General features: G+C 39.4%; 2 protein-coding genes across 2 annotated transcripts; one reads left to right on the forward strand and one right to left on the reverse strand.

Moving 5' to 3' along the window:
• Window positions 1–1,080: 1,080 nt before the first annotated feature.
• Window positions 1,081–15,624, reverse strand: tmc5 (transmembrane channel like 5). Its single transcript, XM_058063687.2, has 21 exons — window positions 15,535–15,624; window positions 15,082–15,207; window positions 13,705–13,934; window positions 13,558–13,635; window positions 12,781–12,894; window positions 12,298–12,400; window positions 11,879–11,960; window positions 11,545–11,805; window positions 10,215–10,357; window positions 9,985–10,129; window positions 9,020–9,172; window positions 7,944–8,110; window positions 7,745–7,820; window positions 7,563–7,660; window positions 6,853–6,948; window positions 5,344–5,419; window positions 4,575–4,708; window positions 3,543–3,716; window positions 2,101–2,179; window positions 1,933–2,025; window positions 1,081–1,857 (listed from the first exon to the last, which is right to left on the reverse strand). The coding sequence occupies exons 2-21, from the start codon at window positions 15,156–15,158 to the stop codon at window positions 1,309–1,311; spliced, it is 2,928 nt and encodes a 975-aa protein (XP_057919670.2). The 5' UTR covers window positions 15,159–15,207; window positions 15,535–15,624; the 3' UTR covers window positions 1,081–1,308.
• Window positions 15,625–16,991: 1,367 nt separating this feature from the next.
• tmc7 (transmembrane channel like 7) lies at window positions 16,992–24,115 on the forward strand. Its single transcript, XM_058064000.2, has 16 exons — window positions 16,992–17,326; window positions 18,498–18,759; window positions 18,846–18,994; window positions 19,422–19,577; window positions 19,700–19,785; window positions 20,365–20,510; window positions 20,590–20,737; window positions 20,826–21,008; window positions 21,083–21,228; window positions 21,719–21,833; window positions 21,920–22,017; window positions 22,133–22,316; window positions 22,442–22,572; window positions 22,718–22,873; window positions 22,951–23,029; window positions 23,279–24,115. Exons 1-16 carry the CDS (start codon window positions 17,311–17,313, stop codon window positions 23,471–23,473), a joined length of 2,250 nt encoding a protein of 749 aa, XP_057919983.2. The 5' UTR covers window positions 16,992–17,310; the 3' UTR covers window positions 23,474–24,115.
• Window positions 24,116–24,174: the final 59 nt, after the last annotated feature.

Raw genomic sequence — 24,174 nt, forward strand, 5'->3', positions numbered from 1 at the left:
CTTTAATCTGTTAATCACCCTTAGATGCACGAGTGACTGGACCTTACACTTTTCCATAAGTGGGTCAAAAATGACCCATACTAGAATCAATGCGTTTTTATGCCAATTTTGCCATTTTGGTTAGGAATAATCACTTGTATGATATTTAGTATTATATTTAGGAAACATCTTCATTTTTCACTTTTTTCCATCTTTGAAAAAGGAAATGACCCCGTACAACAATAGAAAATGTGATGATCTGTTATGTGTTGCATAAACGTAAGTTAAAAATGTGAATGTCATGATATCAAAAATATGATTTTCTATGAAATGAATTTTTCATTACAAAGATATTTCAAGAAAACAACCAGACCGAGTCATTTTTGACCCACTTATGGAAGGTTGGGGTAGTAACACAAAAACAAAAATTTCTTAAAATGTATAAAAGGTAACTTGAAAACGTGAACGGCATGATATCAAAAACATGTTTTTTGAGGAATACCTGGAATATGAAATGATAAAAAAATTTTTATTATGAAGATATTTCAAGAAAACAACCTGATCGCATTTTTGACCCACTTATGCATCAAAGAGTTAAAATTATTATTTTTAATAATAATAAAAATTCTAATTAAAATAATAATTAAATTAGTTTCCCTTTCTGCGATATAATAACCATATAATGACACAAGATCTGAATTATTTAGGTATTTTCATATTATCATTCCATATCATATTGTTTTCATATTATCTACATACTGTATTGTATATAAGGGCTCTAATAATGCTTTGTTAATTTTAATCTGAAAAAAAATAATTTGTCTACCCACCAACTATATGTGGTCTCTTAAATTTTTATTATTTGCAGTTTTATTATTATTATTATATTTATTTATTTATTCTTGATTTTCTTTATTCTTGATTTGTTTATTTATTTTTCATCTTATTTTGTGTAGAAAAATAAAAAGTAAGATATTTAAGAACAGTGGAATGTTTTATCAGAGCTTTTACTGTAGAAAATCGGAACCAAAGCGAAGTTTTTACAATTTTTTTATTTTTAATAAATGTGTTTTTTTTTGTTTGTTTTTTTTTTGAAAACCTGATGCGGCCCAGTCTCACCCAGACCCGAGCTCCAGTGGCCCCCAAGTAAATTGAGTTTGAGACCCCTTATGTACAGTATATATATTTGTCATTTTTTTCTGAACTGCACGCTGACATAAATAGATGTGTATGCAAATTAGTTTTGTTACCTTGAAAAAAGTAGAAAAAGTAGAAATGACGACTCTAATTCTTGTTGTTTTCTGCATTGATTACTTGCAAGCTTTGAGTTCAGTAACCGTCATCAAACTCATTCTGGGCCTGCTGCCGGGCTAACATTGCCCGGATGAGAGCGCTAGAGCTGGCAGGAGGTGGATTTTCTGGAGGATTAGTGGCGTCCCAATAAAGACTTTCACCTCTCTCTGCTTTCTGTCTTGCTTGCATGACTTGCATCATAGCGTTCGAGTATGAAGACGGCACGTCCTCGCTTTCTCGTTCTGCATCCTCCTGTCTTTGTCTTGCCTGCATCGCCTGCATCAATGCCGTGGATGTGTTGAGAGGATTTTCAGGAAACTCATCTACATCCCTTTCATTGTCGTCATCCACGCCCCTGGCTCGAATCCCTGGAGTGAAGGACGACTGTTGCATTGGGTAAAATTCTCCCCTGTTTTGACCCTCAGCTCTCCGATCGGAACTGAAGATACCAGCGATAACAGGAGCTCCAACGTGACTGCGTCGCTCTTCTTCTTCCTCGAGTCGTTGGTGAAGAATTAAAGCCTGAACCATGGCGTTGGACTTGGACTGGGTGCCTGAAGAACCGCCATCAGGGCGTTTGGGGTGCTGATACCAAAAAAAAAATTAATTCATTTGTATTTATTCAAATGATATGAATATTCTACTTTTAAAAAAACATACCTTCTTTTGATTTTTCAGTTTGTGTTTCTTATTAGGTTGAGATTTCTGGAGGTTCTGCAGTTTTTCCAGCAAGAAAGTCTTGTCTTTCCCCTCCTGGTGAGGAAAATGAGTACACAGGGTAAAGTTTTACAACTCAAACCCACACAAAGACTTAGGAGTCACACTCACGTTAACAATCTGCTGTCTCAGTCGACGAATAAGTTGCTTGCGGCCCTGAGTGACTTGCCAGAAGAGATAAATGATAATTCTGACAAGAATCATATACAAAGAACATCAGTCAAGTGGAACAATTTCTTTCTTTCTATGCCGCTTATCCTCACTTGGGTCACGGGTATGCTGGAGCCTATCCCAGCTGGACTGGTCGCAAGTCAAACGCAGGACACATATAGACAAACAACCATTCACACTCACATTCATACCTATGGACAATTTGGAGTCGCTAATTAACCTAGCATGTTTTTGGAATGTGGGAGGAAACCGGAGTACCCGGAAAAAACCCACGCATGCACGGGGAGAACATGCAAACTCCACACAGAGATAGCCGAGGGTGGAATTGAACTCAGGTCTTTTAGCTGTGAGGCCTGCGCGCTAACCACTTGTCCACCATGCAGCCGATCATGTCATTTATTGCAATACCAATTCATGAGCGGGTACTCCGGTTTCCTCCCACATTCCAAAAACATGGGTACACCCTGGACTGGTGGCCAGCCAATCACAGGGCACATATAGACAAACAACCATTCACACTCACATTCATACCTATGGACAATTTGGAGTCGCTAATTAACCTAGCATGTTTTTGGAATGTGGAAGGAAACCGGAGTACCCGCTCATAAATTGGTATTACAATAAATGACATTATGGGCTGCACGGTGGACAAGTGGTTAGCGCACAGGCCTCACAGCTAGGAGACCCGAGTTCAATTCCCCCCTCGGCTATCTCTATTTGTGGAGTTTGCATGTTCTCCCCGTGCATGCATGGGTTTTTTCCGGGTACTGCGGTTTCCTCCCACATTCCAAAAACATGGGTACACCCTGGACTGGTGGCCAGCCAATCACAGGGCACATATAGACAAACAACCATTCACACTCACATTCATACCTATGGACGATTTGGAGTCGCTAATTAACCTAGCATGTTTTTAGAATGTGGAAGGAAACCGGAGTACCCGCTCATGAATTGGTATTGCAATAAATGACATTATGGGCTGCACGGTGGTCAAGTGGTTAGCGCACAGGCCTCACAGCTAGGAGACTCAAGTTCAATTCCACCCTCGGCTATCTCTATTTGTGGAGTTTGCATGTTCTCCCCGTGCATGCATGGGTTTTTTCCGGGTACTCCGGTTTCCTCCCACATTCCAAAAACATGCTAGTTTAATTAGCCACTCCAAATTGTCCATAGGTATGAATGTGAGTGTGAATGGTTGTTTGTCTATGTCCTGCAATTGACCTGCGACCAGGTCGCCTTTGGGCTCCTCTCACCCAAAGACAGCTGGGGTAGGCTCCAGCACCCCCGCGACCCTCGTGAGGATAAGCAATAGAAAATGAATGAATGAATGAATGAATGATAAACAACAACAGTTGTATTGAACAACTTAACACACCACTTACAAGATGATGAGCGTGCCGAGAAAGTAAATAATTTCACTTTTTATGACATTTTCATAAATCCAGATGGCCCCCTGAGAACCAGGGATGTGCTCTAAACCATCAATCCAGATTCCAACCACACTGAAGGTGTTGTTCAGGCCCCGAAAAGGCCCACACTGCTGCGAGGGAGTCAGTCTACAAAGAAAGTGGACATGATTTGATTTGAATAAAATTGTTACAATAAGAATTCTCACTGGTTCGGAATGTGATTTTTTTTTTGTATTTTAATTGAGTTTTACCACTAAATCTACTTTCCATATTGTAATACAGTAAAGTCTCGTTATATTGATATCGGTTATAACGAATTACTGCTTATTACAATACTATTTTCATTTCCCGGCAAATTCCTAGTCTTTTATGATATAATTAGTTCCGTTAGTACGATACCCGGTTATTATGATAATCCGGTTACTAGGATGCCCTTTGCCAGCCAATTTGGTCTGCTTATATCGATACAAAAGCAGCTTAAATCAATCTTTGCTTAAGGATTTCAATACCAAAAAAGAACACGACAAACGGTTGCTATGCTATGTCAGTTGGTTCTTCTGTTGCAGGCATGTGTTTGGCCAGCTATGTGGGGCGGGTTGAGCATGACCTGTGAACCAGGAAGTGCGGGAATCGGTGTGTGTGCTGCGCTCTGGTGGTGGAAGTGTGAAAAATAAAGTTGACTGGAAGCAGCCGTTCGCCGTGTTCTTTTTTGGTATTGAAATCCTTAAGCAAAGATTGATTTAAGCTGCTCGACATTGTTCTATACTATAGAACAATCTATACTATACTATAATTCTATACTATAGAGCAATCTATACTATACTATAATTCTATACTATAGAACAATGTCGAGTGCATTATTGCCCACTTTTAATGCAGTTCGGCGCAGGATCGGATATATGGATAGTCCAGTTATATCGATATTTTTTCCAACTCCCGACAATATCGATATAACGAGACTTTACTGTATATAATAATTTTGTCCTGGTGATGATGTCCTCATACCTCCATGCAGTGTATGCAACCATGCAGAGGGCTCCCACAAAGAACGGGAAGAAGAGGAGGGCGATGAAGATGGTTTGCATCTGAGCTGCCCTGCCTGTTCGTCTTGGAGGCTGACAGTTGTGGGTCAAGCTGACCTGGAGAAAAGCAGACTGATTCATTTCTAGCATTTCTACCTCGTGGAAAAGTATCTCCAAATCAGAAATTATGTGAAAAGTAAATCGCTTCAGATTAATATGCAAATAAAGTATATTCTGTTAAATTTGTTGAAATCTTGTGCATTTTGAAGGTCAAGATTATCTTAAAGCTGTGTTGTGAAAAGTCATTTTAGGCTGCAAAAATCCCCCCCAAAAAGCCGCCGAAGCCCCCCTCTGGAGCTCCTGTATAATGTCACAAAAGCTGTAAAAAGCAAAGTAATTAAATTTTCATCCTGTAATGGAAAACATGAGGGGTTCCTTCTATGAAGAGCTTTGAATGGCATTACTTGAAAGGTCATTCACAACCTTCATGAAAGATTCAGCAATGCCGCATCAAGCCAGGGTCCAATTACCAATTATCCTGAATTCATTTATTTTGTGCCATTTGGTTGACCTCTCATTAAAACGGCTTTTCATCCATAAAGTCTAAACCGTACTGGATATTTCGTTACTCGATTTCGATTTCGATTACTCTTCCTTCACTGGGATTGAATTAACATTATTAGACATTGACTAAGCTACCCAAATATTGTAAGAGCTAATAGATGTAACGGTGGTACACAGTATATATTTACCTTTTTTATGTAAAACAAGATGAATAACTTGACAATCTGGATGGCAGGCAGCAGTGGAGAGAAATAAATTCCAATCCTATAGTGAAGAGAAGCAGAGAGCAAAACTGCAAAAAATGCCTTAGAATAGTCCACCATTTGTGGGATTCTTCCTCGGACGCCTCCCTGGTGAGGTGTTCTGGGCATGCCCAGCCAGGAAAAGGCAGACCTAGGATACGCTGGAGGGATTATGTCTCACAGCTGGCCTGGGAACGCCTTAGTGTCCTCCCGGTGGAGCTGGAGGAGAGGTGGCCAGGGACCGGGAAGTCTGGGCTTCCCTAACTGAGACTGCTGCCCCCCCGGACCCGGACCCGGATAAGCGGAAAAAATGGATGGATGGATGGATGGGTCGAACCATATGAAAATGTCATTTTCCTTGCTGATGCGCCGTCTTTAGTGAATAAAATGACTAAAAAGTTACGACACCAATGCAGCAATGTTGAGCTCCAACAACAAACCGATTAATCGACGGTTAATCGATTACCCAATTAATTGAATAAATCATTTTTTGTATTTAAATATACAAATATTATCTATTTTCAGCTTCTCAAATGTGAATATTTTTTACATTTCCTTAGTTATCTGTGTATTCAGACCTATTATTTTGGTGTTTTAGCCAAAACAAGATACTAACACATATCAGCTTTGACTTCGGAAACCAATGATGGGCATTTTTACCTCTTTTCTGATATGTTACAGACCCAAACACTAACTGTAGGTGTTTGCTTCATATTCATTTGGTCCAGCTACGGCCTGAAGCTTCGACTAAAACAATGATCACGATTGAAGCAATTTGACAATCATTTCGATTTTTGTATTATCTAACATTATTTTAATAGAATATTCAAGCGGCAACCTGATGTTTGTGCACTTATTTGAAGTGTCAGTTAAAATTGTCTGCATAAAGAAACAATACAAGCAGTTGATGTTTGCTAAATACAAGGATGAAGAGTCTTGAACCAGTCATGATGTGCTATATATATCGCTATATTGACACTTACTATGGTACCCATTATGTCATTGGATGCTCATATCACCGAGTACTTCGGTACGAGGTGCATTATTAAAAAAAAAAAAACGAAAAAAAAACTGTATTATGGAAAGCAGGAAGTGAACAAATGTAACAGTTACTGATTGTAAAAGTACCAGATGGAGGGGTAGGATTTAATAAGCTTAGCTTCTTCCTACTCCTTTCGGACATGTGGAACTGGGAACTGATTATGGGATGCATTCAATTGTAATCTGATGCATGTTCAAATGAAATAAAACCATTACCATTACCATAAAGAGACGAAAATTTAAAATCGGATTCATTGATTAATCTAAAAAATAATCAACCAATTAATCGGTTACTTCACTGTGAACTGCTTTCGGTGAAATTGGCATTTAACTTTGGAAATTCTTATTCAAAAGGAACTAAAAAATGTTCACCTCCATGATAATTGCAGTTATTGAGTCAATCATTGCGTTTACCAGAGCAGAGTCTGTGCGTAGATCAGCTCAAGGACATTCCTGGCAACGTCAAACTCAGGGACCCCAAGACGTGGTAGGAATTTAGTTCCGATCAAACTGCAAGAGATTAGTGATAAAGAAAAGTCATATCTGGCTAGAATGGCACATTTTTAAATCATCAAAATAGGGCAAGATACTGCAACTATTACATGTTAGCATCAGTGTACATGTTAATGCACGATCACAGCTTGTATATCAAAGCATGCAACGTTGTTAAAGGCTGTGTCCCAATGATGTGCATTGTCAGCTAGCTCATATTAACTTGTTTTCTTGTGTTATAATGCACAGAAAAGGGAAAGAAATATGTGTTCATGTTTCATATAAGAATTGTGAATGATGGGCAAAATTGTTAAAGGATGTGTCCCAATGACGTGCATTGTTAGCTAGCTCATATTAACTTGTTTTCTTGTGTTATAATGCACAGAAAAGGGAAAGAAATATGTGTACATGTTTCATATAAGAATTGTGAATGATGGGCAAAATTGTTAAAGGATGTGTCCCAATGACGTGCATTGTTACCTAGCTCATATTAACTCGTTTTCTCGTGTTATAATGCACAGAAAAAGGAAAGAAATATGTGTTCATGTTTCATATAAGAATTGTGAATTTTTGTGGGGGGGACAAAATTCCCCAAAAACAGTGCACTTCCCCTTTAAAGTCACATAACTCACTTGCTAAGAAACTCTCCAAACAGGGAGCCCAACATCAGAAAGAAAAAGTCAAAGATGACCAAGCGGTACAACGCCTGTCCGACCATGGATTCCCAACACTGTGGAAAAGAAATTCAAAATGTGACTTAATATGATGTAACTGATGCTCAGAAAGTTTTCTTTTTTTAAGAAATTCAACATACCAAAAACTTGTGGGCCACCTCATTCATCCAGTAGTAACATAAGACACCGAGAATTAACATCTTGAGAAAAACATTCCTGTAAATTAGAAAATATCTATTTTAATAGAACGAATAAATCCCAAATAAATAACATGTCTTGATCCGTTACTATAATATTCAATTCATAGATTGATGTTGGTCAAATAGCCCTTTTTCAGACCTGAGCACCAGAACGTAGATCTGCCTGCGTTGACTAGAGTAACGCTCAAACTTATTGAAGAGAGAATAGAAGAGTGGGACCACCAGGTTCATCAAGGACACCACGAAGGGAACGAGGAGAGTCTCTGCCTCCTGAAGCAGCGACCACTTTGGAACATCCGTTGTCCTCTGCCAATAAGGAAGTCACATTCAAATCGATTTATAAATCCGAAGTCACGCTATGTTATCTGTGGTGCATGCTGATAAGGATGTTAATATTAAATGGCAGGGGTGTCCAAACTTTTTCCACCAAGGCTCATATACTGAAAAATGAAAGGAAGCAAGGGCCATTTTGATATTTTGTAAAGCAACACATGTCGATATTGTAAGTTGTACATACATAAAAAGTGCATTATTTGTATGAACTATATTTTTTGGTCTTTTTTTTCCCAACCTAATTTTATTTTGTTTTGTTTGTTTCTCGTAATATGACAACTTTTAAACAAAAAACTCAATACTGCTAAATTGACATTATTTTTCATCAGTATTATGAGCTTAATGTCATGAAAATGAAGCTTTTTCTCTTAATATTTTCACTTTATTCTTCTAAAATTATTATTAAGTATTTTTTCCATTTCCGCTGTTGTTTTGTTTTCTTAAATTTCCCAGCTATTTCATCTATCTTTGTGCAAGTTTTCTTCCCTATATTATATAGTTATTATATTATATTATTATTATATATTATCCCTACATTACAACTTTTACCACAACCAAATTTTCAAAAAATTACAACTTTATTCCTTATTTTGTTTTTTTCTAAAAATACAAAAACTTATGAAATGTTTTTTTATATTCCAATTTATGCCATTAAAATTACAATTACATTACATACATGTATGTATAGTATGTATAATATAATAAATTCTATTTTCAGAATATGTTTCCCGCTCCACTCCAAAATGGTTATTACATCTGTTCATGTAATTCTACACGACCCATCATTTGTTCTTTTTTCTTACATGAATTATCGGTCCAACTTCGACAGCGCTGTACTGAGTGCCATACAGTGAAATTCATGCGATCACCAGACCTGAGTACCTGCTGTTCGTATTGGCAGAGAAAATAGATGCTGGCGCCACAGCCAACAGCCAAGCCGGTGGAGAGGAGCCACAAGCCCAGATGAATCCCGATGTGCTTTAGCTTTTCGATGAGGGTTAGCTGTTCTCTCTGGGCCCTCTCTGACATGGACTCCTGTAAGATACAAGAGGTTACAAATGGGCCTGAAAGACAGTCAAACATGGAATCTGAACATTGGAAGTGCATGGTAGTATCCCAGTGTAATCCCAAGAGAGGCATGTATTCTCATTTGTATTATTGTTTAGCAAAAATACTGAGTTGGAAAGGAGTCACAATGAGAATGATGAATACTGAGACCAGCCATGTTGTTTGGTCTAGAGACAGTGCCACTGAAGACAGCAAGCAGAAATGGAGGTTTCAGAGATGAGGATGCTGAGGTTCTCATTGGGAGTGACCAGGATGGATAGGATCAGGAAGGAGTACATCAGAGGGACATTAAATGTTAGAGGCCTTGGAGATAAAGTCAGTTATCGGCCAGACTGAGATGGTTGGGACATGTCCAGAGGAGACATAGTGAATATATTGGTAGAAGGATGCTGCGTTTAGAGCATCCCTCAGCTTGGTACCATTGCTGAAATCAGTGTGCACAACGCGCGGGACCGGGGCTTTAGCCGTTGCCCGATGGATGATCATATTATACAAGGGTGTAAAGGTGACTATAGGGATGTTATATCATGTCTAGAGGGCTCTAATTATAAAAAAACATAAAAAAAACTTAAAATAAACCATATTTGAATGTCATACACAGGTTGCTCTAACTATAAAATATTATTTATAAATAAGGACTCCTACTTTGCGGAAATTCACTTATCACAGTCAGGATAAACGAGGGATTACTGTAAAAACGGCATTATAAATGGTCATCATCCCAACAGAAAAAACAATAAGTTGTCATATTTAGTCAAAGTGTGTGTTACATTATTCACCTTAAGTTGTACACTGAGGTTATTCTTGCGTTGTCTAACTGCTCTCTGGTTGACGATGCTGAAATCCCAGCTGCACAAAAGCTGCCACGCGCTGTTTGACACTTGATCTGCAAGCACGTAGTTCGTCTTGAATGACTTTGCCATGCTGATGAGGACAGAAACAGCATCACATCGACTTCTTATAAGCAGTCAAGGGTTCGCAATATTTGAGGCGTGTAACCTAGACTGACCTAAAAATGAGTGCAATGCCACACAACACCATGTAAACGGCAATAGTGAAAAAGTAGGCCAGCTGCATGTTGTACTCCACGGGGTCCACCAGGGTTTCATTGCTGTAGCCGCCGTAGTACATGACCGTGTAGGTGAAGTAACCCTGAAGGAGTTGAAACAAGTTCACTGTAAATGTCCTCTTCAAATCGATGCAAAATGCTATTTCAATATTGATTAATTTCTGTGAATGTCAGATGATGATAACTATACAGTAATATGCTACAGTCTTGGGCCACCTACATTCATTTTATTGTTTCAGTGAATTTTTCTGGCATCCATATTTACATTGTGGAACGGTTAGTAGGATGCTGCTTAATCCTCACTAGAATCGCATAGGTATGCTGGAGCCTATCCCAGCTGTCTTTGGGTACACCCTGGACTGGTGGCCAGCCAATCACAGGGCACATATAGACAAACAACCATTCACACTCACATTCATAACTATGGACAATTTGGAGTCGCCAATTAACCTAGCATGAACTAGCAAAACCCACGCATGCACGGGGAAAACATGCAAACTCCACACAGAGATGGCCGAGGGTGGAATTGAACTCGGGTCTCCAAGTCAAATCCAAGTCGTTCCGTCGACATGAGAATTATTATATATATAATATAATATAATATTTTATATATTTATGTAACAGCTGCTTGGGTCATTTCTGTGCAAGCCTTGTGTACAACAGCAATAAATCTAAAAATGCATAGTATACAGGTAAAAAAAAACATGCTTCTATTTTGAAGCTTATTTTGCACTGAACAGGAAGTGACTTTTTAAGGCTCTCCTTGACTTAAGCCGGTCTTTTAGTAATAAGAACATGGTGGACTGGGACTGGGACAGTTCCATCTTCCCGCTGTCTTCGGGCGAGAGGCGGGGTACACCCTGGACTGGTCGCCAGCCAATCACAGGGCACATATAGACAAACAACCATTCACACTCACATTCATACCTATGGACAATTTGGAGTTAGCCAATTAACCTAGCATGTTTTTGGAATGTGGGAGGAAACCGGAGTACCCGGAGAAAACCCACGCCCGAGGAGAACATGCAAACTCCACACAGAGATGCTCAAGCAGAGTTCGAAACCAGCTCTTCCCAATCTCCTGACTAATCACTCGGCCACATGAGGCCTGGGCTGTCGTAGCTGTATATTATTATATTTTTTTATTATTATATTTTTTAAAATATCCTCACAGTGTTGTGTGATAAAGGGTAGATCCGTATAGTCTTAGTAACCTGTACAAACTACATAGTATCATTTTATGAAGATGCTCATATGAGCCTAGACTCACAGCTCCTGTTAGTATCTCTAGTCCTCTGAAGCTCACACTTGGGGGTACGTCAGGGCAGTGATCATACACAAGCAGCGGGATGGTGATGAATCCAAAGTTGACCAGGAAGGAGAATATGTTGAACATGAGCAACCACTTGAGAAAGAGGAAATAGGAGAGCACACTGGTGCCGAACTTTCCTCCTATCTCTTTCATAATGCCTTGCCACAGTTCCAAGGTCTGTTTAGCTGACCGCATACTGTAGCCGACCCTGCGAAGAGACTGCAAGTGGAGAAGCTTAACACGACATGCAATAGCACAAAACAGATCATATTGTGATTTCTGAAAGACTCACCACTGAGGCACTCTCGGAGCAGTCTGCAAAACATGTGAACCGCCGAGATTGCCTGGAAGACTTATATGCAAGCACTTGACTCCTGTGAACGTCACTCAAAATATTATTTGCTGTGACATAGACAACAGTAGTCAATTTGCTTGTATTTTAATTATTTTTGAATATTTATTTTTTTATTGCACCATCTGGGGTAATTACATGACACTGCAATCTGAAAAAAAAAAACATGGGACTTCCTGGTAATTATAATTCTGTATGGACCTTGAACAGTGACTCAGTACAAATGCGGTCAGAAAGCAGAATATCAATCCTCCAGGAAATAGAGCCAGTCTGTGGCTAGTATCATACTTGTAGTCCAAAGTACTGACAGAGTGATATAACGGAACCCCAAATAAAGCAGCAATCATGAGTACTCTTACCTGATGTGTTTTTTTTCTTTAAAGCTCATGGGAAGGTCCCGTATAGCATTGACTCTGTCCCCTGTTGATAAGGCGACAAGTTCTTTGACCAGGCTCTGTTCCTCTGTTACACATATAGACGAGAAAGAGTATAAAATAACATAGTTTTTACTTTGGATACTCACACATTCATAATGTTTTGTTTTGCCAAGTACTTTGCTTTGCATTTTCATTTTAAACTTGTATTGGTATCTGTACTGTTTCATAGGTACCTATTGTTAAGTTGCTGTGTGATGAGTTTAGCCCTTTTGGTTAGATTATACTGAGTTAGAATGAGTAATGACTTCCTGCAATTTCCAGTGTGTTGACAAGTTCATGCCTGGTCCTGAAGGACTCAAGTGTGCCAAAATATGCTATTTTTTCACACGGATGTGTGTGGTTCATAGTCCAGTATGACTTATATATGTACTGTGTGACACATAGTATAAATCCAACATACTCTACCTTTCTCCATCTCACTCATGATGGCTTCTTCTGCAAATGCGATATGATCAGGATCCGCACTCGGAAATATGTTCATCCTCAGTCCAACTCCCCTCAATCTCATTGTCATGGTGCCTGAAAGACAGGTCAATTCAGATCAATTCATTAATTCATTTTCTACCGCTTGTCTTCACAAGGGTTGCGGTGTATGCTGGAGCCTATCCCAGCTGTCTTCGCGCGAGAGGCGCGGTACACCCTGGACTGGTCGCCAGCCAATCACAGGGCACATATAGACAAACAACCATTCACACTCACATTCATACCTATGGACAATTTGGAGTCGCCAATTAACGTGGGAGGAAACCGGAGTACCTGGAGAAAACCCACGCATGCACGGGGAGAACATGCAAACTCCACACAGAGATGGCCGAGGGTGGAATTGAACCCTGGTCTCCTAGCTGTGTGGTCTGCACGCTAACCACTCGACCGCCGTGCAGCTGGCCAATATCAATATTTGAAAAAATATTTATCAGTTCTTGTTCAAATACAACTTCATTATTTGACTGGAAGGACTGTCCACATGTCCAGAAGACTTTAATTGAAAGACACGATGTTTTGAATTTTCTCTAATTTTATATTCTACATGGGGTAATTTGGTAAGTTATTTTTTTTAATTAAAAATCGTGGTCAAGAAGCTATCACAGCTTTATTAAATCTATTTGCCATTGTAACATTAAATGATACTGTAGAAGCAGTTAAAGAGCTAGCAATAGTAGTAAGAAATGGTTTCGTAATTACCTGATGATGCAGAAGGAAGTTGGACGGGTGGCAATCGATCGTACTGAGAGTCATGGTTGATTGGGAATGAACTCCGGTCTGAATAGAAAGATTGAGGTAATATACTGTTTACATCAGGATTTTTGGCCCTAGATATTGCCCACTCACTGAAGACGTTCTGGAAGACAGGACTCTCTGGGCGTCTGGACTGTAGTCCCATGGGGATACTTTCTCTCCCCCTTCGTCCTTCTTCCTGCCGGCCCTCATAGGGTTCTCTCACAACAGCATCATAGCTGGCACTCTGAACAATCGCGGAGTCATATGTTTCTGTCCTGTCGTTCCACCAGACTTGGTCTTCTTGATCATAGGGGTTAGCATGCTGTGGTTTTCTGGAAGACCTAAATACCACAGAGAACAAATCATGTGAACTGTCAAATATTTGCATTGGGGAAATCATTATTTGATCTGAATTGATCACTTGCTTATTTTGTCATTTTTACCACTTTCAAATACCAAAAATGTTATTGGAATGTGAAGGTGGGCTGAAACCGGAGTTTTCCCAAGCTTCGGCCAGTTTGGCCAACATACTAACCACTCATCCACCGTGCATGTAATGTGGTCAAAGTTGAGCTCTTTGGCATCAACTTGACTCACTGTGTTTTGAGTTATGATAAATAATATGACATGAAAAACACAATTCCCACTAACAAACAGAATTAGAAACATTCTGTGGCTTTGTTTATCCACCACACTAAGGGTCTGATTGAGGTCATGTCATGTTGAATCTGAGATGAGAACCTCCATGGATGGGTTTTAAATTATGACAATGACCCAAAACAAATGACCAAGACAAGAAACAAGGAAGTCAAGAACTGGCCTAGCAAGGCGACAGACTTCCATGTTCCATGTAATTCCATGGAAAATCAATGGAGGGAGCTGAAACTTTGAGTGGCCAAGCAGTAGCATCAAAACCTTCAAGATTAGGAGAGTATCTGTAAAGAGGAGTGGACCTCACAGCTAGGAGACCAGGGTTCAATTCCACCCTCAGCCATCTCTGTGTGGAGATTGCATGTTCTCTCCGTGCATGCGTGAGTTTTTTCCGGGTACTCCGGTTTCCTCCCACATTCCAAAAACATGCTAGGTTAATTAGCCACTCCAAATTGTCCATAGGTATGAATGTGAGTGTGAATGGTTGTTTGTCTATATGTGATTGGCTGGCCACAAGTCCAGGGTGTACCCCGCCTCTCGCCCAAAGACAGCTGGGATAGGCTCCAGCATAAGCGGTAGAAAATGAATGAATGAATGAATAACTTAGATTAGATGGCCTAATAATCTACATACACTATATTTCACATTTTATAATTTTCCATTGTCCCGAGGTTAGCATTCTTAATAATACTTTCAGCTGAGGGTGTATAGCCTCCTTTAGTACACACAGTTCCATTAAGCGCAAATATTACATCACAGATAAATGGCAATGCAAATGAAGTTAGTAAACATTGAAATACCTAATAAAGTGTTTTACATTTTTACTACCAAACACACCTTCTATCAACTTCCAGAGTTTCGCTGTCATGGTAGGCAGGGTTGAGAAATCCTCCGTTGTTGCTGTAACTTGACATGAGCGTCGTCAAACTGATGTTGATCCTTTTTCAATATCCTGCTTCAGTGCTGTTGAAAACAATCAAGTGAAGACAACATTAGGCGATAATATTGGGTCGAAGGTTTTAATGAGAAAACGTTTCTTATGAGGATGAGTCTCAAATGCATCCGCCAAGTCACACTTTGAGTGAAGAGCATGTGTCATTTAATCTGCCTGTACCTTCCCTATCTGCTTATCAATAATTCACAAAAGGGGTTTGGCTTCCAGTATGTGTAGTAATTCCACGGTCGCCCAACAGGGTGTATGCACCCCCCAACCCCAAAACAACTGATTAATACTTTATATCAATAATTAAACAAATATTTTAAAGATAGATCATTATAATATCCGCTTACCTGGTAATTTTGTACATAAAGAATCTTCTAGATGTAAAACTTGATTAAAAAAAAAAAGCAAATGTTGCTTCAACTAAAACACAAAAGAAACCTGTGTGTCTAATAAGAACCATCAGGAAAAAGAGACCAGGAAGTGTGTGCCGAAGCCACAAAGGTAAAAGTCCACTGCCTATGAATAGAGCAGCGGGGAGTGGGGGGTGGGGGGGGGGGGGTCTTATGTATTGTTGACACTGTCTATTGTGAAAAAAGAATGCATTGCCAAGGCATCACTTATTTAAGATCCATATTAGAAGGTACATGGATGTCAGTGTAGGTTTAGAATGACAAGACATGTATTGTGTTGTAATGTCACCATTTTCAATGGTCTTTCTTGTAAACAGGTGAATTGTTGAGATGGAATTCATATTGACCGCTCATGTTTTGTTGGAATTATGGACGACGCAATATCTGTGAGATATGACTTCATTTGGAATAAGCAATGAAAACAAACTAATTGGAATCATAATTGGATGCATTGGTCGTGTGATTTTTTTTCACTTAGAATGCATTCCGTTTGTGATATTGTTTCATCTGATATTGCGAACAAATACATATATTTCCATTCATCCATCCATCCATCCTGTTGGTGACCAATCCAGGGTGTACCCCGCCTCTCGTCCAAAGACAGCTGGGATAGGCTCCAGCACGCCCGCGACCCTCATGAGGATAAGCTCTAGAAAATGACTGAATTAATGAATTTTTCTTTGTCAGTTGCGGCGCCCCCTCAGAATGTCGCCATGAGCAATCGCCCATGTGGCCCCTAACTAGAACTGCCACTATTTGCTACAGTATTTTATAACGGTGAGTCATTTGAACAAAAGATTCAGACGATCAAGTTTCTTTCAATGATTTGATACACAAGGCAAGGTTTTGAACACATGATTGTGCTGTGTTATGACCGTTATGAGGTTTGAAAGTTGAGTGAGAAACTGTAAATTAGGCTGTAAAACGTTAATAGGCAAATGTGATATTCACAATAGACTAATGTCCTGGAATTAAAATATTCACTTTGAATATTCACACTGAATTGAAAATTTTAATATCTAATATTAAGATGGTAAAAAACAAAGCCGCATGATGAAAATTGTAAAAGACAATCACCTTTTAAGAAACTATTAATAAGTGTGCCATATGTATGGCATTTCCTTTTGTCTTCTTCCAGGAAGTAGTGCTGGCACATGCTCTCATCTCATATTGCAATATCTTGCACGACTAATTCACACCTTGGTTAATAGTTATTACAGTTATTGCAGTTGTTTACTCTGCATTTTGTTTTTCGTGTGTAATTATATTTGCCTTCATTGTATTGTATGTTTGTAATATAGTGCTGTTAAAATAAAACAAACCGGTGCGCGTGCTGTTGTGTCACGTGACACACACAAACACACACTGAATTGTGGGAAATGTAGTTTGGCGACTTTACGCTGCAGTTTTTTTTGGGTTATGTTGTTGTTGTTTTTTAAATCAATAATACGGTTATAATTTCTAAGAAATTAAAGATCGAATGCTAAAATCTGAATCGAATGGCATGTTAAAAGTTCATGAAGTAATTTGGTTGCCACCCGCCAATGAAAAACAAGAAGAAGAGTTCAGGAAGTTGTCGCTTGAAAGAATGTTTTCTCCCTGAGAAACACGACTGATCGTCAACACTTATAAACACACGCTACTTTTATATTTATCCAAAGTAGCCGAAGACTGTTCTGTTACGTATATATACATTTTACATCAAAGTCGCCAATGGAGGTTGATTCAGGTAAATGTCATTTTCCATGGTTTGTGTCTTCCTGTACCTGTCGTTTCTGTCGCTTAGCTTCGTTTAACTTCAGCTAACTGGCTAATGCTAGTTTACGTCGAAATCAGATGCCGTGTTATTAATGAGCCCGCTCTTGCTGCAAAGTGAATCGGTGATAACAGATATGTTAGCTAATGTTGGCTTTTTTCAGTTGGTGTTACACTAACGGATTAGCAAACTGTCCCCAGTCTGTAAAGTTAGTGGACAACTGCCATAAACATCACTGCCTTCATTTGCTTTGACTCTAGGGAAAATATTTATTTTTCTATGCCGGCCAGTGCACAAATTTCAAAACGAGTTGCAATTGTTGCTGGGTGTTCTTTGTATTATGTTCATTGCATAATAATTACAGTATAAATCATTACGTCATATCCGTAAATGCAACGTAATGACCGTGTCAAATCAAATTGTGCATTACAAAGCGCCATTATTTATTTATTAATGTCCATTATTTATTGGTAAATACACCTTAAAGGCCTTTTTGGTTGATGTGTGTAGCATTGGAATCTCAGAAACGCCCTATATACCATACATTATGTACATAGAACAGTGTGCTACAGTGGGAGGGGACTAGTTTACCTTAAATTCCGGCCTACTGAGCACACCCACCATATTTAAGGTGCCCATGTAATAAAAGGGAGCATTTATTCATAAAGACAAACTTTAAACCTTGCGATCTTACCAACACTTTTCCCAATCTTACCAGCGTCACTTGTTAGTTCTGTGAGATTTGGGATGCTGCCGCGGTCCAACCATCGGCTGTAGTAATTCTACACTTGATCAAACTTATTTAAGACTTGGCAGATCAAAACAGACTTCAAAATCTGTGATATTAGCTTCTTTTGCGGAAAAGCACTACCGCATTATTCAATAATAATAGAGTTTCGATTATATTATCATATTACAGGAGAAAATGGACAAGAAGGTTTTATATTTTGAACATTATTTTTAACACTGTGAACGTTTTACTTTAAAATGTCAGCGGAAAATAAAATTTCAATAAGAAATCAATAAGAAATGTGAGGCAGAGGCCGTCATCAAAAGAACCATATGTTCCCTACCCCTGCCTTAGATTAGCATGTTATGAGATCGTCAGGTACCATTCATTCCCCCCACCTCTCACCTTTTCCAGTGTTCTACACCGATCGAAGCGGAAGAGTCACCAGTAACCCCTTGCTCGACCAGCTCCCCAGCTACCAGTCCTTGCTGTATCGCAGGAAGTCATCTGGTGGCACCAAGCGAAGGAACAGCTCTCGATCCAGGATTGGCTCTTCCAACAGTGGCAAATGGGCTGTGGGTACTCTAAATAGACATGGAGAGAAACAGAAGAACCAGATGGAGCACAGACCAATTCGAGAACTTACCAAGACCATTGCTGAGAAACGCAGAGACAAGTAAGACCATCTCTACACTGACATGCTTTCCCATTGTTAATTTTCAAAATTGTATACAGTGACCTAACGTACTTGTTTGCTGTTAGAGAACTCCGCCGACAAGAGGATGGAGCGCTCAATAGCTGGAGGCAGTGGAGGCAAAGCACCTTCAGGTATCTGCGCAGGCTGCAAGATAACATCCATGATTGGATGACCTCCTTGCAGCTCTGGAGGAGCGACATCCACCTGATAGAAGGTGAGGGAGTGGTTACAATATAGTCTTACAAGAAATATGCACAAATCTGTCATTTGAAAGTAAGAACTTTCATTGAAATTCCTACTCATTTTGCATTCCTCAAAACTGCGAAACTTTCACTTGGCATTTAAAAAATGCTGCAATGTAATCCAATGAGGAATGTGACGCCATCTTTGTGACATTGTTACCTTACCTTGCCATTGCTGGTGCTGAGCGATACTCTTGTGGAACTCGAGCAATTTCCTTTGCTGGAACATGTTGAATTTCTAGTTCTATCTGCAACAGTCAGGAGTCAGAGTACTGTATTTGGAACACTTTCTCATGGAGTGCATGAGAAAATGTATAGGATGGTACAGTACTTATTCCTAATGTCCAACTACAACTGTAGTCTTTCTAATTATTTTTTCTCTTCTCTTTTCTTGTCTAGGGATGTTTGGCACGGGCATCCTGTCCTACTTTTCTTTCCTGCGCTTCCTTGTCATGCTCAACCTGATCATCTTCACCCTCATGTTCAGCTTTGTCTTGTTGCCCATCATCATTTCCCCTCACGCTTCAGGAAACATCACCTACAACCTGGACGATGGTTTGTTTACACCAAGAGTACAGCCATTATTTTTTCTGTCTTGAGTTGTTGTTTTTGTTGCTGTTGTTACAAACGTATGCATGCTAGAAGGTGTTAATCCAGGCCACCATTTTTGACAACAGGCGGTGTTTGCAGTGTTTATCCAAGCAGTGCTCGTCGAGGACTTGTCATCTTTCACCAGCACATCACTGATCTGTTGTCGGGGGGAGTAAGTAATTTTGTCTTCTGCACACCGACCACAGAATTTGTTGTCAAGGTTTCTAAATCCACACAAATGCAGATATATTTGTAAAGCTAATTTTTGTGTTTTGGCCTCCGGTCCACACATTGACCAGCTGCCATGTGCATTTTAGCTGATCAAAAACCTAAAAAAGCAACCACAGTTAAGTTGCTTCTGTTATTAAATGAATTTAACACATGTGATCATGTTGCATATTTTAAAAAAAAAAGCTCTCTTACTTTACCTATCCACATTCACGCTGAAGCCGGAGTGTTTCTAAATCTCCAGTCTGACTACGGTCATTTTGTGCAGCCGTAGACCCGTGCGTGTTATAAGGCGCATGTATGTTTTACAAAAAAAACACTAATTTTAGATAATATACATGTCACTGTACACTGAATGTATGACTATTTTGATGAACATATGCAGCTGTGGTTGCTTTTTCATGTTTCTGATTGGCCAAAATGCACATGACAGCCCGTGAATGTGTTTTTGTGTATGGTGCAGGATGAAGAGTGAGGAAATGTACGTTTTTGAAAAAAATCGTCCCATGTGCTTTCTTCGCAGGGCTTTCTTGAACAAACCTATCTCTTTTATGGATACTACATGGCGGACAAAATCCACTTCTCCAAGATCATCTATAATTTGCCCCTAGCCTACCTGCTGGTCACTGTAGCATATCTCTTTCTCAGTCTCATCTGGATTGTCAAGAGGTGATTAAAAAGTCTTCAAAGGTTGGTGTTTAAAATGTTTAATAAAGTGTTGCTGACCTCGGAGGGCTTATTTTACCAGGTCTGCTACCGGTTTCAAACGTAGTCTGGTTCAGGATGAGGATCGCTTCCAGAGTTTTTGCAACAAGATCTTTGCTGGTTGGGACTTCTGTATTACCAATGGGAATGCTGCAAAGTTGAAGAGGAGCAGTCTGCTTTATGAACTTAAGGTTAGTTGGCAATATATTTGATTTACCTGATTTCCTAGACATTTTCCAGAGAGATAAATCTTCATTTGTTGCCTTCCTTTGACTTTAGACTGATTTGGAGGAAGAGAGGATCAAACAGAAAATAGCAGATCGCACCCGCAAAGAGAAATGTCGCATCTATCTCATACGCTTCATTCTCAACCTGTTTGTCATTGCTGTACTGGCTGGTTGCTTTTACAGTATTTACATTGCCACCATCTTCTCCCAGGAAGCACAGATGAAGGAGGTCAAGGTAACGACACGCTCCTTCGCATGAAAACTGTTGCGGTGTGTCACTTTTCATGTGTCAATTTTTCTGGTTTGCAGGAGAATTTCATCGTGGATCTCATCTATGAGTATCTGCCGTCAATTGTTATCACCGTGGCTAATTTCATCACACCCCTCCTTTTCTCTGTCATCATCAACTATGAGGACTACTCGCCCGCCTTTGAGATCCGCTTCACACTCATCAGGTGTGTGGACAAAGTTGATTGAAATGCGATGATAAATAAATTTTCACCTAGTAGTATTCAATATTTTCATAGTTGGGGCATAGAAAACCTATTTATGACTTTCTAAATATTTGTTTTTACCATTAATGTAGACATGGAATATAGTATCACCCCTACAGTTACCTTTACTCTCCTATTATTCTCTTATTACTCTCCTATTATATGAGTGTGCCCAAAACCGACCACTTCCACACTGAATGGGAGGAGAACTTTTTTTTTTTATGTTGGACATGCACTATACACTGCGGGAGCCAGGATTTGTATGAAATGTAGAACTGAAATATCAATAATCTTGAGAAGGCACCCTCCAAACCAAAGTTAGTTACAGTTGGGTACATGTCATTTATTATATTTGCAGCATTGATGTGTCAAGATGTGAAATATTGACCTTGAATGTGTGTGACACAAAGTGGCTTCATTTCTTAACTGTTCCTGTGTGTACACCAACTAGGTGTGTATTCATGCGACTGACCAGCATTGGAGTCTTGCTCTTCTCACTGTGGTCTCAGATCACCACATGTAAAGAGGAGCCTTGCGTCTGCGGCTACAACCATTTGCTCTACTCTGTAAGTCACATCATTCCAAAACGTTGATATTTAGCAAATTTGACGGTGTCGGCGGTATTGTCACAGTGCATTAACTTTCATTACAGTGTTGGGAGACACGTGTTGGCCAGGAAATGTACAAACTCACCATCTTTGACTTCATCATCATTGTATCAGTCACCATCTTTGTGGAGTTTCCCAGAAAGTGCGTTTCAAGATTATAACATTTGTATCAAGTTTCCCCAGATTAGCTCAATATGCTACACAGTGTTTATTTTACGAATGTGCCGTTCATGATATCCTGTACTTCTTCTGCTCAGGCTGATAGTGAAGTACTGCAACTGTGGCCTGGCTAAGTGGTGGGGTCAGCAGGAGTTTGGTATCCCTCAGAATGTTCTTGAGATTGTCTATGGCCAGACTATCTGTTGGATTGGTACATTCTACTCCCCTATGCTGCCTGCCATCTGCACTATCAAGTACTTCTTTATCTTTTACATCAAGAAGGTAATTAAGTCCTACATGTTGTATTTTTAGAAGTCAGATCAGAAGTTTTGTATTTGTCTCATGTATTACAATGTATGTTTTTAGTAGTCTGTACTTGATACTGTTTTGGTCCCCCACTGCACCAGGTGTCACTGATGAAAAATTGCCGTCCAGCGACACGTCCATTCAGAGCATCGAGTTCCAACTTTTTCTTCCTGGGTGTTCTTCTGATCGGCCTGAGTTTGGCTTGTGTGCCGGTCATTGTTAGTGTCGCACAGTAAGTAATTAAATATCTGTATTAGTGCCCTGATTAAAATCAAGGTCACCATGAGCCGTATGAACAAGTATGATATTAATAAGAACAACAAGCATATAGTTCATCTTTACTAAACTTTTTTTCCTATTCATCCATGTTTGCCCAGGATAAACTGTTCCCAGGCATGTGGACCATTTGTCAACTACACCACCTCTTGGGAGGTGCTGCCGAGTGCCATTTCCCAGCTACCCAGTTGGCTCCAAACTCTCCTCTCCATTCTTTCATCCGAGGCCTTTGCTGTAACCTTTTTTGTTTGTACATGGTATGTGCCAGAATGTGTCTAAATGTATAATAATCGCAGCGCGGATAACGTAAGTGCAATATTTTCATCTTTTGCAGTCTGGCAATGTTTTATGTGATTGCTCTAGCTGGAGCTCACAAGAGGGTTATTAAGCAACTAAGGGACCAACTTGCTATGGTGAGTATATGGAATTTTTTCGGCGCATTATTTATCGCGATAGTGATTTAATCAGTGTATTCATTGCATGAGAAAGAGAAATTTGTAGACAATAATTAATGGTATGATTCAGTGCAGTTTTATGCAAATCAACCAAAGGTTTTCAAGTGCAAATATGCAATTAATACCTTTCACGCCAAATATTTTTTTTATTCAAATTAGTATCAAAGTACATGTAAACTGGAATGCACTCTGTATTTAACTGTTCAGGAGGGTCGAGACAAGCATTTCCTGATCCAGAAGCTATGCCAGGCCCAAAAGCTCTCAGCTGTCACATCTCCTGGGTCAAGAAGTCAGCGCTGCTCCAGCAGAAGCAGCCCCAGTTACCACACCAGCTTCTCGAACAATTTTCCAGAAGGTGTGTTCTTGGCACATCCACCTCCAGACACTTCTACTCACGTGTGAAGCAGGGACTAACTAACCAATATTACACTGGACTGAAATGCACTGGGGTCAGATGGAACCATTTGTTTGTATGATGTATTTTCTCTTTTTTACTGTTTCTTACCTTGATGGTGTTTCAATGGTGTGAAAATCAAATGTTCAAACTATTTAATGCAATGTTTATGTATTTTCTGTCCAAAATAACCATTATTTGTAAAGAGAAAATACTACCATTGTATGTTCCTTCTAAGAAGGACTTAAACACTATATTGATATTGTGTAATACTATATTAAACACTATACTGTACTATACACTACTACACTATACTATAAACACTATATTTTACATCAACTACTGATACTATTGTGCACTTGACATGCATTAAGACTCACTATACGGTTTACGGCATTTGTATTTTTACTTTAATAACAATTATTATTATTATACAGTAATATAAAGTAGACTAATGTCATTTGGATCATAATAATAGCACTGGTTTTGCAAATAACTGACGGTACAGCAGTACACAATTGAAAACAGTCATTACTACAACACATCATGCACTTATTTAATGTTACACGGGTTTTTTCCATTATTACTATTTTGTCTTTTGTATTATTGGGTGCTGTGAATGTGCAAAGGGACAATGAAACTCTAAATCCTGAACTTTGTTCTCTTTCGAGATTAAAGCTGTTGCGCCTCCACGTCAACAGGAGGCGCT

This window comes from Doryrhamphus excisus, linkage group LG9 (genome assembly GCF_037039965.1).
Source record: "Doryrhamphus excisus strain RoL-2023G ecotype Guam linkage group LG9, RoL_Dexc_Guam_v1.1, whole genome shotgun sequence".
NCBI classification, from domain to species: Eukaryota; Metazoa; Chordata; class Actinopteri; order Syngnathiformes; family Syngnathidae; genus Doryrhamphus; species Doryrhamphus excisus.

Bases quoted from the DNA above. Each gene is read 5' to 3' on its own strand.
- tmc5 (XM_058063687.2), bottom strand. From the start codon at position 15,158: ATGTCAAGTTACAGCAACAACGGAGGATTTCTCAACCCTGCCTACCAT. The intron at 12,895-13,557 runs GTAATTACGAAA...CCTGTCTTTCAG, and splicing joins ACTTCCTTCTGCATCATCAG to GCACCATGACAATGAGATTG. The intron at 7,821-7,943 runs GTCTGAAAAAGG...TCTAATTTACAG, and splicing joins ATCTACGTTCTGGTGCTCAG to GAATGTTTTTCTCAAGATGT.
- tmc7 (XM_058064000.2), top strand. The intron at 18,760-18,845 runs GTAAGACCATCT...GTTTGCTGTTAG, and splicing joins GCTGAGAAACGCAGAGACAA to AGAACTCCGCCGACAAGAGG. The intron at 20,738-20,825 runs GTTAGTTGGCAA...CTTTGACTTTAG, and splicing joins GTCTGCTTTATGAACTTAAG to ACTGATTTGGAGGAAGAGAG.